General features: G+C 46.3%; 1 protein-coding gene across 1 annotated transcript in view; it reads right to left on the reverse strand.

Moving 5' to 3' along the window:
* Positions 1-351: 351 nt before the first annotated feature.
* LOC140193252 (transmembrane protein 151B) overlaps positions 352-14,190 on the reverse strand; it is a 39,768-nt gene continuing 25,929 nt past the window's right edge. Inside the window, exons 4-5 of the mRNA XM_072250655.1 lie at positions 4,858-4,937; positions 352-1,773 (exon numbers count right to left, since the gene is read on the reverse strand). Coding sequence (XP_072106756.1) covers positions 352-1,773; positions 4,858-4,937 — 1,502 coding nt within the window. The remainder of the gene's footprint in view (positions 1,774-4,857; positions 4,938-14,190) is intronic.

Raw genomic sequence — 14,190 nt, forward strand, 5'->3', positions numbered from 1 at the left:
GGGGCACAAACCACAAATCCGGCACTGACCAACCTTGTGGGGGTCACTGCTGAGGGAGGGGGAGAAGTCTTTCTCGGGTTGTGCTGGTAAACAAAGTAGCACATTTTGAATATGAGGGGGTTTGTAGCCAGGAGGGGAGGTGACCGTGAAATTGGGAAGAAGGTGGTGAAGAGAGGTTTGGAGAGAAGATCCCAGAACTTGGGAGCTCAAGCAGAAGACGTATGGTGGGCCGTAGAGAACAGGAGAAGAGCTGTGATCCCAGAGGACAAAAGTACGGGAGGTTGGAGAGATGAGGAGTGGGAGGTGTATTTGGAGGGGGAAGGGAGGCAGGACCAAGCGCGGGGGGGGGGGTCACAAGGATGTTTCCAGGCAGGAGTTCCGTCGGATATAATACCTGTGGCCATCCCCGTCTCGGCCCTGACAGGAACGGTGGACGATGAGCACGGGGAAGAAGCGGGCGTCGTGGTAGTTGGGTGGGCTGTCGCTGATGGCCAGCTGGCTGGAGTAGGAGCGGCACTGGTCGTCGCGGGAGCGCTCGTTGAGGTTGCTGCTGCGGCTCCGCCACAGGCCCGTGCGGCCAGAGCCATGCACCCGGCACAGCGAGAAGCGGCTGGTGTCCAGCGAGAAGCGCGAGTGGCTGCGGCCCACGTTGCGGGAGAAGATGGAGGAGCTGCTGGAGCGGCCATCGCAGTCGGTGCGCACGATGCCGCAGGTCGAGTAGCCGTTGCAGATGGAGAGTGAGGCCAGGTCCATCAGTACGGCCTCCGAGTAGCTGGGGATGAGCTGGCGGTTGCTACGGATGTGCCACTCCAGCTCGGTGCTGTCCACTGTGCCCACCCGGGCCACGGGCGAGCACAGTCCCGCCTCGTCACTCGGAGTGGCCGCTGCCGCCGTGTATTCCAGGCCGAAGAGCTTCTCCACATGGTAATGCACGTAGGCAGTCTGGTACTCGACCAGGACCCGGAGGGGCCACGACAGCATCAGCAGGCCGGCTGCCCAGAAGGCGTAGTGGGTGATGTACCAGGGCAGGCGGTCGGGATTGGCATACACCATCATGTAGTCCTTGAAGTCCACATTCTTAAGCTGCATGCCCTCGCGGGCCTCCATGTAATCGTCCAGCCCCTCGACCTCGCTGAAGAAGTGCGCCCGCTGGTTCAGGTAGCAGTTCTCTGACTCAGTGTTGGCAAAGCTGAAGCACTTGGTGAAGCGTAGCCGGGTGGCCGGATGACGCTCCAGGCCCAGCAGCTGCTTGGAGACGTCGCGCACGCCGCAGCGGCCGTACTCGAACTCGGCCTCGGCCACGTGCGTGTTGACCCGCTCGTGGTAGACCTGGGTGGTGGTGTAGGCGTCGCCGTTGCGGTAGCGGGTGACCTGGCGGGTGCGGCGTACGAAGTGGTAGCTGATGGCCTTCCACCAGATGCAGGGGGTTGCCCGCTGCATGCGGCCGATGCGCTCGTACACGCTGTCGATGTCCGCCTTGTGCTGCAGCTCGCTGCGGGCGTGGCAGTGCCAGCACTCCACCAGGTAGACCATGTAGAGCATCGCCAGGAAGGCCAGTGGGATGTACACGTAACCGTTGGAGCAGGGGCTGTCATGGTAGATCATGGATTTGCCCTTCAGGGAGCTGTCAAAGCTGAGTTTGGTGACCCGAGTTAGCTGACACCAGGCTACGGCCCCCAGACAGCCATACATCAGGAGCGAGAGGATCAGACACTTCCAGTGTGACTCCCTGCACACAGACGTACTCAGCGACTGCTTGGTTGGTGTCTGCTGCTTGTGGTCCATCCAGGAAGCAAGTGGAAACAAGAAATGGAGAATTATTAAGGTGGTTGGGAGCAAGACATGCATCACCTCAAGCCCACATTCTATTTCCAAGGGCACTTAGGGAAAATGCATTCTATCTCTGAACTCCATCTGTTCTCCAACCATAGGGAGCCCTCTAAAGTCAGTACCCTCATTTTATCTCCTGTCTCTCCACATGATCCTTCATTTTATTCACCCCAGTAACCCACCGTACTGTAGAATTGCAGACCTTTCAAAGTCTGCTGCATTGTGGAGTCATTCCACTAAAATCTCCCACAGGCCTGGTGATGGCCCTATTTGATTTGTTGGTTGTTACCCTAACTTCGCAGGTGGCCCATTCCCCAGGAACATTACACACTTAAACAAAGATAACATTAACAAGGCCCTCAACACTGAATCCAAATTGTTTGCCCTAAACCTGACAACACATGGTCACGCGAATTTTGCATTTGCAATCCAACATCACGTGCTGAATTAGGAATACAAAATACTGCCAGAATCATTCAGTAGATTAGGCAGCATCTGTGCAGAGAGAAATAGATAATGGTTAGGTTCAGTGATACACTTCCTCTGATTATCCCTCACAGTCCCCTGAGATGATGAAGTCAAAGGTGGAAACCTCTGGCTAGTTTGGGTTCCCTATTAAAGAACCCTGGGTAACGGGGTGGAGATGCGTCTCTACCACAGGAGGTGTAAGGCGACCCTTCTCTCCGCTAGCCTGCAGGTAAGGTAGCCAGGTAGCCCCTGGATCAGGGTCACGTGAAGTCATGAGAGGAGGAGGTGGAGGGTTGTATGAGCGGCTGGTGCATATCACAAGTCCACTGACCCCAGGCAGACAATCTCTGAAGAGTATTGATAATGGCTGGGTTTACCCATCTTGCAAAGACACTGCCCAGAAAGAGGAGATGGCAAAGCACTTCTGTAGAGAAATTTGCTAAGAACAATCATGGTCAAAGATCATGTTTGCCCACGTCACACAATATGGCCAATAATGAATGGAGGAATTAAAAAAACCCACCAACTCATGCAGGCTACTCTAGAATGAAGCATCCCTGTGAGAACAAGAGTCTTGCAACACTAAGTCCTTGTCAGCCATACAGACTGAAAGGTATTGTGATCACCAAGTTCCTTACACATGTGCAATGTGTAGGCAGAAAGGACTAGTTTGGCTAGGCACTAGTTACCAGCTAATTAATTCAGCACGATATTGGGGCCAAAGGGCCCATTTCTGTGCTTTACTGTTCTACGTTCTGGTTTGCGAAGGTAGTCTCAGGAAACCTCACACCTCTGCGGGGTCTCTGAACTCCTGACATCCGCTAACAAAAGGAGACATGGGAGGAGAATGTTGTGAGTGGTCCTGCTTGGGGTTGAGACCTGGCTCAGGAACGAGGGGTGGTATGTAATTAGATTCTGTCGGCTGTCCGTTCCAAGGGCTACGATGGCTGATGTGGAACTGGGAGCGGACATGAACTCCCTAACGAGACGCTGCCCGCGCATCGGTTAGGGCATTTCTTTACTCATGTTCCGGGAATCTCAACAGCAGCAAGCACTGACTCTCGAGGATGGGAATGCATAGAACACTTCCTGCCATGTATAACCTGTTAAATTGGGTTGTAGAAGTGTTATTTTCCTTGCAGTTTAACTTTCCTATGCTTGCTTGTATTTTTTATATAATCATCTATATGCATTATAATTGTTCAGTGAATTTTCCAGCAATTATGATTTGGTTGCTTCTCTATTTTTCTCGAACTTCTGTAACAAGTGTCACATCGCTTGAATCTGGCTATTTTATAGGTTGCTTGTTGTTTCTGGATTATTGTTATCTCTTGTCTGAGTATGAGATTTATTTATTTATTGGGACACAACATGGAATGGGCCCTTCTGGCCCTTCGAGCCATGTCACCCAACGATCCCCTGATTTAACCCCAGCCTAATCACTGGACAATTTACAATGACAATTTACAATCTTTGGATTGTGGCCAGGAAACCGGAGCACCCTGAGGAAACCCACACGGTCACGGGGAGAACGTTCAAACTCCTTAAAGACAGGGCTGGGGATTGAGCCCAGGCTGCCTGTGCTGTAAAAAGTTGTGTTAACAGACTGGTTCTGCTTGCTGCTTTGTGAGGTTTATTTATCTCTGCGCTGAACTGATACTGTGGCCTGTGGCTAACGGGCTCCTTAATTGGCTTCATGGCTGTGGGTTCGCTTTCGCGAACTTCAGTTCTGAATGGTACTTGCTCACTTTTATTGTCTGCACGATTTGTTTTTTTTTCCTGCACACTGGGTGTTTGACAGTCTTTTTTAATGGGTTCTATTAGTTTTTGATTTGTGGCTGCCCTGTAAGGGGACGAATCTCATGGTTGTAGATGGTCTACATTCTTTGATAATAAATATACTTTCAACCTTGTTCTGTTCCCTCTGCTCCTCTTCCTTTGCTCATTCTTCGTTCTTGCTCAGCAAAATTTCTCATTCTTGACCCCTGAAGAACTTTAGAATTGCAAAAGCATCAGCATCCAACAAACCCACCAAGAGCAAACATTGGTCCCAAAGAGATGGTGGTCATTTGCCTGTTGACAGCATGTTGGATTTGTTGCATTCAATGCATTGAAATGATCGCATCTTTAGTGTCTGTGCTCTTGAGGGTTCCTGTCGTAGTACCGTGCAGAGTGAGCAGAGTGAAATGCAGGAGTCACAAAGAGCTCTAAAAAGTGAGGCCGGTCATAAAAGACTCCACTTAGGAATCATGCAGTCCCATACACACACAGTACTGTGCAAAAGTCTCAGGCAGCCTTATATATACAGCTAAGGTGCCTAAGACTTCTGCGCAGTACTGTATTTGTCAGCCTGGAGTGGAATGCAAATTTGTATCTCCGGCGGGAGCAAAGGAGGTTGGGAATGGTGAGGGTAGAGCGCTGCGGAAGGGGTGTGGGACAGGTGGCAGAGAACGAGTGTCAAGGGCAAGAAGTGGCGTTGGTGCAGACACATCCAGCTCTGAGACACCAGGCAAGGTTATTTGATTCCAAATGAATGGTTTATTAATCATTACAGAATGCATCTCTGGTGCTTTCTGCTCCTTTCCCTCTCTCTTCCCCTTTTCCCAACAATGATTCTCCTTTCCTGCCCCCTTCCCACTCTCAGTCCACAACAGAGACCCAGATCAGAATCAGGTTTATCATCACTCACATATGTCGTGAAATTCGTTTTTATTTGTGGCATCAGTACAATGCAATACATAAAATTACTACAGTACTATGCTAAAGTCTTATGCACCCTAGCTATATGTGTGTACCTAAGACTTTTGCACAGTTCTCTATGTTCAAGTACATCACAAATGATGTCACATCTATATTACATTGCACCATACTTTTAAAGAAAAGTGAAATTAACTCATTTTACAAATGCATGGATTAAAATTGTGATCTCTAAATTCTTTTTGACCTTTATAATGATACTGGTGTGGCTTTTATAGATCCAGGAGAGTCGACAGATGTTGGAGCATTATCCATCAATTGTAGTCACAAAAGGTCAATTTCTTTGGTTGCAGCTTGAGTCCATATTAATAATTGTTAGAACCACCTCAGTAGCATACTTAAACTTACAATCATCCTCACTATAATGTTGGGCATTTTACACAGAAAGTATCCTTACTGGACATCTCTGACCTTTACATTCTTGGAACCAAATACTTCCGCAGTCTCTCTGATATCTCCAAACTCTCTGATGGTTACTCGTCTTTGAACTGCTTGGTGGTCTAGTCTCATGAACTCTGTACTGGAATCTGAATCTCCATTGCTTTTTGGCATGTATTGTGATGTTTAACTTGTTTCAACTGCCTTCCCTTCACCTCACCCTCCAGGTTCAGCTTAACCAGACTCCAATGTGTCCTAAGTCTTCTGAATTAGTGTGTCTGCAGGGATGTACCATCTAGGGCAGTGAATCGTTCATCTGTATCTCAGAAGGAAATCAATGAGAAGATACTCAATTTATCTTCCCTAACTTGCTTCCTTAGTGTATCTTTCATGACACATACTGATCTTGAGATTAGATATTATGGCGAGGTGACTCCATTTCATTTTAGAAACTGCACAAGTATTAAAAACAACACTGCAATTGTGGACTATTACTCAACATTGGAAGGCCATGTGTTGAAAAAATTGGTTTAATTTCTACAATTGTCAGTGATGGTGCAAGACCCACCTATTTTACCTCAAAATATTTAAAATAGGTGTCCACCAACACCAGGAAATCAGCCATGTTTTCCTCACCTTTCCTTTCATCACAGGAGGTCCTTTGGCCCATTGTCAATGTGGGTTTTCAGAGCGGTCCCAGCCATTCCCTCCCCCAACTATTTTATGTAACCAATTCTCTCTTACTCAATTATCAACTCCCCCTCATTCTCCTTCACCCCACCTGCACAAAGAGCCATTTTCAATGAACAATGAACTTACATCTTTGTGATATGGAAGGAACCTGTGAAAAACTCATGGGGTCCTGGGGAGATAAAGCCATAAGACAGAGGAGCAGAATTAGGGCACATGACCCACTGAGTCTGTTCCACCGTTCCATCATGACTCTCAACCCCATTCTCCTGTCCTCTCCCTGTAACCTTTGACACCCTGACTGATCAAGAACCTATCAACCTCCACTTTAAATATACCTACTGACTTGCCTCCATAGCCAACTGTGGCAATGAATTCCAGATTCACCACCCCCTTGCGAAAGAAATTCCTCCCCATCTCTGGTTGGAAGAGACATTTTAGTATTTAGAGGCTGTGTCCTCTGGTCCAAAACTCTCCCAATGTTCGATAGGGTTCAGTGAGAACCCCTTCAGCCAGTGAGTGAAGGCTCAGAGCCATCAAATGCTCCTTCTGTTCCCGGGATTATTCTTGTGAACCTCCTCGGCACCCTCTCCAACGCCAGCACATCCTTTCTTAGATAATGTGCCCAGATTTCATAAACTCCAGAAAACAGCACCCATGAGTATTACCACAGATAGTGTAACTGTCTCATAATGAAAGTGTCATTAAGTTTTAATTCCTTAAGCCAATCTTTCCTAAACAGAGTTTATCTGTCTGCATAATTGGCCACTGCAACTGTCAACCATGCTTTCTGACCATAGTGTGAATCTATACATTGTATCTGATTTGGAGATATCCTCTTTAGTGTTTCAGGAGAATATATCTTCAGATTTAATTTGCTTTTTCCTACTGGTACTCTTCTGCACCTCTTAATGTACATACATCTGCCTACAATCTTGCAGTCAACAATTCTATTGATGCTTACATTGACATATGGGCCACTAACTTCGTCTAGTTTTAAAATCACTGTTTTCCATTATTACTGAAAATAAGATGCATGCTTTTGAACTTTGATCATCAGCAGGCTCATCAGGTTTATATAATACAAGCCTCTTCTTTGTAACTGCCTGTTATCGTTGTTTCCCTGCTTACGCTCCTACGCGGGAAACTTCCTCTTCATAGGCCCATCACCCTTACTGGGGCATAGGCCGCTGACAGCAGCTCACAAGAGTCATCTGTCCTGGGCCATTCTTTCAAGTTGTCCCCAGGTGTAGTCCATCTTCTTGAACCTTCCTTTCCCAGGGATGAGGTCCCTGGAGTTTCTGTTGGCGTTTCTGCAGCTCTGGGTTTTTTATGGGGTGGGGTTGCTAGGCCCGAGCCCAACCTTCCTCCTTTTGCATCCATGGTGGAAACTCTGCACCATTAATTTTGCAGTTTGTTAATTAATCCAATATCAGGGCACACTGGTGGTGCTGTGATTAAAATATTTGACTGGCAATCCATTAAGCATGGGCTTAACATTCCAGAAACTGGGATTCAAATCCCACCATAATAGGTGTAGAATTTCACGTGAGTTCACTTTTGTACTGAGGGCAGTGCAATGGTGCAACTGGCAAAGCTACTGCTTCATGGCTCCAGCCACCAGGCTCCAATCCCGACCATCAACGCTAGTTTGCGCGTCACATTCTCCATGCGACCTCGTGGGTGCTCCCTGCCAGCCCAAGGGGGTGTGGGCTGGTGGGTTAATTAGTCACCTAATGTCTCAGTGACCAGAAGAGTTGATGGGAATGTGGGGAGAATGAAAAGGGATCGATGTAGGATGCTTCATTTTCGACACAGACTTAGTGCTGATGGGCCTCTTTATGTGCATACCTTTCCATGGCCAGTCTTCCCTGCATGGTTTGCACTATTCCAGCTGCCAGGTTTCCCAGTTCCCATACCTTTTTGTGCCAAAAAGGCAGATTTGCTGTTGGAGCTCCTGCCATCGAACTGTGCACCACATTCACGGTGATATTAGGCGCCAGCTGAAATCCTGTGTCATTTCTGAAGCAATCTCCCATGATTTTCCACACCTGATCACATATTAAGTCTTGCATCTTGCATATTCAATAATTTGTCTATCTGTTAATCTTAACTTGCAGGCTTTCGATGAGAAATGAGTCAAAATGACGCAACATTTTTAACAACACTTGATCAACACTCATAATTTCCTGACTTTTAGTTTCTGATTATAACTCTGTAATTTTCTGTGATCTCTAAGGGTGCTAGTTCAGAAGAGTTTCATAACCTCATCGAATGAAACATCTCTGACTTTGTGCAACATCAGGAGTCTATTAAAGTGGCGTCTGTATTCTCACCTTGTTCCATCAGTATTACTATTATCATTACCCAAAGTTCTCACGTTGAGCAGTGTCATTTCACCCTTGCCCTCCATTTCAACACTGGTTACCCTGCAAAGTCAGTTCCACATAACTGAAAGTCTCCGTCACTTCAAGGTTACTGATGAAGCTAGACCAGGTCTGAGCTACACACACAAAATGCTGGAGGAACTCAGCAGGTCGGGTAGCATCCATGGAAAGGAATACAGTAAAGAGTTGATGTTTTGGGCCGAGACCCTTCCTCAGGACTCAGGTCTGAGCAGCCAGTTTGCACCATTGCTGTTTCAACTGCAAGGCTTAACTCGACAATCTTATGTGCTTTTATTTCTCTGATATCTGAGTCTGAGCTTGTATTGTGTTGCTTCTGCTGCCTAACGAATCGCGGTGATCACCCTACCACTACAAACACAGTCAATAATTTGTCCCTTTCCAACATCACCATTATGTGCCGTGTCATATGACATGGGCGATCATGGTCTACCCACGACCACAATTGTTCTTGGCAAATTTTTCTGCAGATTTGGTTTGCCATTGCCTTTTTCTGGGCAGTGTCTTTACAAGACGGGTGACCCCAGCCATTATTAATACTCTTCAGAGATTGTCTGCCTGTCGAAGGTGGTCACATAACCAGGACTTGTGATATGCACCAGCTGCTCATATGACCATTCACCACCTTCTCCCATGGCTTCAAGTGACCCTGATTGGGGGCGAAGCAGGTGCTACACTTTGCCCGTGACCTGCACACTAGCAGAGGGAAGGAGTACCTTACACCTCCTTTGGTAGAGACATATCTCCACACCATCACTTATTTTCCCTAAAATCTTCTTCAATTCTTACTGGTCACCAGTTGCAACATTTGACTTGTGTTCCCAGTGCTGTAACATGGCGTGCAACACACAGAGGCCTTTAAATGGGGTGTTCAGGTGATTTGAGGTTCTTAGAATGTGTATATACACATTAGTAAATATGGCATAATTGACATGTACTCTTTAAATATATTGCAAGAGGGAACGTGGTGGTAACAATTTCCTAAACTCTTCTTCCAGTAAACAACAAGACAGTTGTAAAAATTGGATGCCAACTTGGTTCCATCATGGGGGCCTTTCTTTCTGAGTGTTGTTGAAGGGCAGTAACAATTTGCATTTCGGTAAGTGTAGCATACCATCCGTCCCAGGGTACCTCATTCATTGGAGAATATTTAAACAAAAGCTTTGCACTCCTGCTGAAGAAGGTATGCCTATTGACCATCAGAAGCTTGATTGAAATGAGTCCTTTTAAAGTTCTTCCTAAAGGAGAACAAATAAGGAAGAGAGGATTAGAAGGGGGATTCGGGAGTTCAGGGACTTGACAGCCAACGTTGACAGGGCTGCCAACGGTGGAAGAATGAAAATCAGGTAATCAGGTGACTAGGAAGGCTCAGGAGGCTGCAGGAAATTGAAGAGATGGAGAAGAGAAAGGCATACAGTAAGGACCAGTTTTGCATATCATTGCTGGGCCAGGGACAGGAGTAGGCCAGCTGGCATAGGTAATGGTAAAAAGATTAGAAGTAATTGAAGACATAACTGCTTCAAATGAGCAGAAGTTAATGTAATGTGGAAGGTTGGAGGCTGAGGCTGGAAGCTCTGGGTTAGTGGCTTAGACACAAGAAAGCAGGAGAGCTTCAGCAGTAGAAAACTTGCGACACGATGGAGTCAAAATGATGCTACAGAGGTGGAATTAGATGGCCTTGGATTTCAGGTTGGGATCTTAACTTGGAGGCAAATCATAATACCAAATTTCTGATGAATTTGTTTCAGACGGATGTCTGGGAGAGGAATGAGAACTCGCCACTGTTCTGGTTATCTCTAAGCATCCATCATTACCTTTACAATCACTGACACAATGAACAGACCTTGCTCTAGACGGTGCTGGGAACAACAAACTCAGAACTGCTGTCATTCAGTCTCTGGGTCCTCGGGTCTGGACTGTGAGTCTGAGCACACTTCCCCGTTGTTAGATTTTGTTCGTAACTTTCGTTAAAACTTTAATATTGTCATCCGTGGATGACAAGGGAAGTCAAGGACAGTATAAAACTAAAAGAGAGGAAGTATAACATAGCAAGGATGAGTGGGAAACCAGAGGATTGGGAGACTTTTAAGGAGCAACAGAAGGTAACTAAAAAGGCAATACGGGAGGACAAGATGAGGTACGAAGGTAAGCTAGCCAAGAATATAAAGAAGGATAGTAAAAGCTTCTTTAGGTATGTGAAGAGGAAAAAATTAGTTAAGACCAAAGTTGGGACGTTGAAGACAGAAACGGGTGAAATTATTATGGGGAACAAGGAAATGGCAGATGAGCTGAACAGGTACTTTGGATCTGTCTTCACTAGGGAAGACACAAACAATCTCCCAGATGTAACAGTGGCCAGAGGACCTAGGGTAACAGAGGAACTGAAGGAAATTCACATCAGGCAGAAAATGGTGTTGGGTAAACTGATGGGACTGAAGGTTGATAAATCCCCAGGGCCTGATGGTCTGCATCCCAGGGTACTTAAGGAGGTGGCTCCAGAAATCGTGGACGCATTGGTAATCATTTTCCAATGTTCTATAGATTCAGGACCAGTTCCTGCGGATTGGAGGGTAGCTAATGTTATCCCACTTTTTAAAAAAGGAGGGAGAGAGAAAACAGGCAATTATAGACTAGTTAGTCTGACATCAGTGGTGGGGAAGATGCTGGAATCAATTATAAAAGATGAAATAGCGGCATATTTGGATAGCAGTGGCAGGATAGGTCCGAGTCAGCATGGATTTACGAAGGGGAAATCATGCTTGACTAATCTTCTGGAATTTTTTGAGAATGTAACTATGAAAATGGACATGGGAAAGCCAGTGGATGTAGTATACCTGGACTTTCAGAAAGCCTTTGATAAGGTTCCACATAGGAGGTTAGTATGCAAAATTAGAGCAATTGGTATTGGGGGTAGGGTACTGACATAGATAGAAAGTTGGTTGGCAGACAGGAAACAAAAAGTAGGGATTAATGGGTCCCTTTCGGAATGGCAGGCAGTGACTAGTGGGGTACCGCAAGGCTCGGTACTGGGACCGCAGCTGTTTACAATAAACATTAATGATTTAGATGAAGGGATTAAAAGTAACATTAGCAAATTTGCAGATGACACAAAGCTGGGTGGCAGTGTGAAATGTGAGGATGATGTTATGAGAATGCAGGGAGACTTGGACAGGTTGGGTGAGTGGGCAGATGCAGTTTAATGTGGATAAATCTGAGGTTATCCACTTTGGTGGCAAGAACAGGAAGGCAGATTACTATCTGAATGGTGTCAAGTTAGGAAAAGGGGAAGTACAACGAGATCTAGGTGTTCTTGTTCATCAGTCACTGAAAGCAAGCATGCAGGTACAGCAAGCAGTGAAGAAAGCTAATGGCATGCTGGCCTTCATAACAAGGGGAATTGAGTATAAGAGCAAAGAGGTCCTTCTGCAGTTGTACAGGGCCCTGGTGAGACCGCACCTGGAATACTGTGTACAGTTTTGGTCTCCAAATTTGAGGAAGGACATTCTAGCTATTGAGGGAGTGCAGCGTAGGTTCACGAAGTTAATTCCTGGGATGGTGGGACTGTCATATGTTGAAGGATTGGAGCGACTGGGGTTATATACACTGGAATTTAGAAGGATGAGAAGGGATCTGATTGAAACATATAAGATTATTAAGGGGTTGGGCACGCTAGAGGCAGGAAACGTTCCCGATGTTGGGGGAGTCCAGAACCAGAGGCTACAGTTTAAGAATAAGGGGTAGACAATTTAGAACGGAGTTGAGGAAAAACTTTTTCACACAGAGGGTTGTGGTTCTGTGGAATGCTCTGCCTCAGAAGGCAGTGGAGGCCAATTCTCCGGATTCTTTCAAAAAAGAGTTAGATAGAGCTCTTAAAGATAGTGGAGTGAAGGGATATGGGGAGAAAGCAGGAAAGGGGTACTGATTGTGGATGATCAGCCATGGTCACAGTGAATGGTGGTGCTGGCTCGAAGGGCTGAATGGTCTACTCCTGCACTTATTGTCTATTGTCTATCCATTCCAAGACAAACTCACTGCATCTTGTCTCAAGTGGCCTGCTTTCAAGGGACATCAGGCAAGTCAAGACTAAAGATCCAAATGGATGCTGATGTCTTTGTGGCCCTAGATGACTGTGTGAGTGAGTCTGGTGTAAATGGTGGTGATTGCATTGGGTTGGGGGTGGGATGGGGAGAAGGAAAGATGGTAGTGAATTGCAACATCTTGAATTGATCGTGGTTGGTACTGAGCATATCTGTACCTGCTGGTTCCACAACCAGAAAAGCATATTTAAAAATCTCATAAACACAAGAAATTCTGCAGATGCTGGAAATCCAAAGCAACACACACAAAGTGCTGGAGGCACTCGGCAGGTCAGGCAGCGTCCATGGAAAGGAATAAACAGTCGACGTTTTGGGCCGAGACCCTTTGTCAGGACTGCAAAACCGTTTGGAAACGTTGACTCTTTACTCTTTTCCATAGCTGCTGCCTGGCCTGCTGAGTTTAAAAGTCTCATCTTGTGACTGTTAGGGCATATTCTGGAATTAGGGTATACAGCAAATATTTTCTTCACCAGCAACCAATCTTCGGACATGAACGTGGATTGTGAATTGAATTTAAAATGCAGCCCCTGAACAAAAGCTGTCCTGGAGCTGGGCACTGGAGTTGATGGCAAACCATACGATGCTGATTGACATTCATCTTGGGTGTCTGGAGTGTGGGTGCAAAGAAGGAGGTGTGTGAAAACTGTATATAATTTAAAGGAAGCATTGTCAATACATTGTATTGTAACCATAACCTGTCTGTCTGTCCGCCACAACAGACAGGATCTCCCAGTTGCCACCCACTTCAACTCTGCTTCACATTCCCATTCAGATATGTCCATACATGGCCTCCTCTACTGCCATGATGAGGCTAAACTCAGGTTGGAGGAGCAACACCTCATATACGGTCTAGGTAGTCTCCAGCCCCGTGGTATGAACATAGAATTCTCCAACTTCCGGTAATTCCCTCCCCCTCCCTTCCTCTATCCCTATTTCACTCTGCCCCCCTCCCCCAGCTCCCTCATGGTTTCGCCTCCTTCTTCTACTACCCATTGTTTTCAGGGCTATGACCTCAATGCTTCCCCTCCCCCACCCTTTTGTCTTTCAAATTACTGGTCTTTTAACTGAAGCTACAAGCATTCTTCAAATCCTTCCCCATCTTTCATTCTTCAGTCCTGACGAAGGGGTCCGGCCCGAAACGTCGACTCATCGTTTCTGACTGATGCTGCCCGACCTGCTGAGTTCATCCAGCGTACTGAAAGTGTTGCTTTGATCTTTTACAGCATCTGCAGATTATTTTGTGTTTACTGCTGTTACCTTTGATACTTAGCAAATAAAAATGGCATGTAATATTGGGTTGGGAAGCCTCTTCCTCCAAGACTGTCTCATTTTGTTGAATAAAGGTTCAGTGTCTCTCCTGTGGCTTTGTACACATTACAACAGTGATCACAGCCACTTTCAATACTCCTACCGAGCCCACGCGCACCAAGTGTTCCCGATTGTCTCAGTTCCATGCAGGTATTAGATCCTCCTATTTTCAAAGGAAGTATTACTCTTCCCAGTTTGGGTGCTGCACAGCGATTCATAGGAGCTACAGACTTGTAGCTGGTGTACCTAATGTGTGC

This window comes from Mobula birostris, chromosome 1 (assembly GCF_030028105.1).
Source record: "Mobula birostris isolate sMobBir1 chromosome 1, sMobBir1.hap1, whole genome shotgun sequence".
Classification (NCBI taxonomy): domain Eukaryota; kingdom Metazoa; phylum Chordata; class Chondrichthyes; order Myliobatiformes; family Myliobatidae; genus Mobula; species Mobula birostris.